Raw genomic sequence first — 782 nt, 5'->3', positions numbered from 1 at the left:
TTTTTTTTTTTTTTTTTTGTGAATTAATATTTGTTTTGTTCCCTCCTAGCATTTCTCCATTCTCCTCACCAGCCAGTATACACAGCGACAAAGCATGGGGTGATTGGATTTTCAAGAGCCATTGCAGTGAGTGCATCAATCCTGTCTCACCAGTTTACCATGAGCAAAGTTTACCAGAACCATATGTAAATCTGTTCACTGAAATGTGGTACATTCCAGCACAGCCCAGCTTTTTCTCTCCAAGAGAGTAGTTGTGTTTGCTCACAGATAGGATCTCTAACCCCTGTGTGTTGACACATTCTTTGCGCTGTGTGTGTAATTTAGGCTGACCGTGTTTGGACACGTTTTGTTGTCGGCAGGACGCATCTGAACAGGGCAGTTATGGAGTGAGGATCAACACACTGTGCCCAGCCTTCGTGGACACACAACTCCTTCGCACTGTGGAGCATGAGGAAACAATGGGCAAGTTTGTCAAGTACAAAGATGAATTCAAGCAAAGGATGGACAAGTATGGCGTTCTTAAGTAAGCAGTTCAGTTGAACTACCTGTTTCTCCTGTATTAGATTGTCTTAGTAGTTTTGCTTTGTTGGTTATATTCAGTCCCTTGAATAAACAGCTTGGGCAGAGAGCAACAGTGTTTTCTAGATAATGGCAACAATCTGTTTCCATTCCAGATCTTTTCTGCTGCAAGTAAATAATCAGTGGATAAAGTGCTTTTAAATCTTTAAACTTGCCTTTACTGGAAAATCTAGACATTCATTTTGCACCCCCACTGATTAAAG

At 41.2% G+C, this 782-nt stretch overlaps 1 protein-coding gene across 1 annotated transcript in view; it reads left to right on the top strand.

The window, feature by feature from the left end:
* The window catches only part of LOC107671517 (15-hydroxyprostaglandin dehydrogenase [NAD(+)]-like), a 15,317-nt gene that overhangs the window by 6,284 nt on the left and 8,251 nt on the right, over positions 1 to 782 (top strand). Inside the window, exons 5-6 of the mRNA XM_016464442.1 lie at positions 50 to 126; positions 360 to 523. Of these exons, the coding sequence (XP_016319928.1) occupies positions 50 to 126; positions 360 to 523 (241 nt within the window). The remainder of the gene's footprint in view (positions 1 to 49; positions 127 to 359; positions 524 to 782) is intronic.

The sequence above is a fragment of the Sinocyclocheilus anshuiensis genome, unplaced genomic scaffold, assembly GCF_001515605.1.
Source record: "Sinocyclocheilus anshuiensis isolate Anshui unplaced genomic scaffold, SAMN03320099.WGS_v1.1 scaffold145, whole genome shotgun sequence".
In the NCBI taxonomy this organism is placed as follows: domain Eukaryota; kingdom Metazoa; phylum Chordata; class Actinopteri; order Cypriniformes; family Cyprinidae; genus Sinocyclocheilus; species Sinocyclocheilus anshuiensis.
Note: the sequence above shows the minus strand (reverse complement) of the source record. Positions and strands in the feature narration are given on the sequence as shown.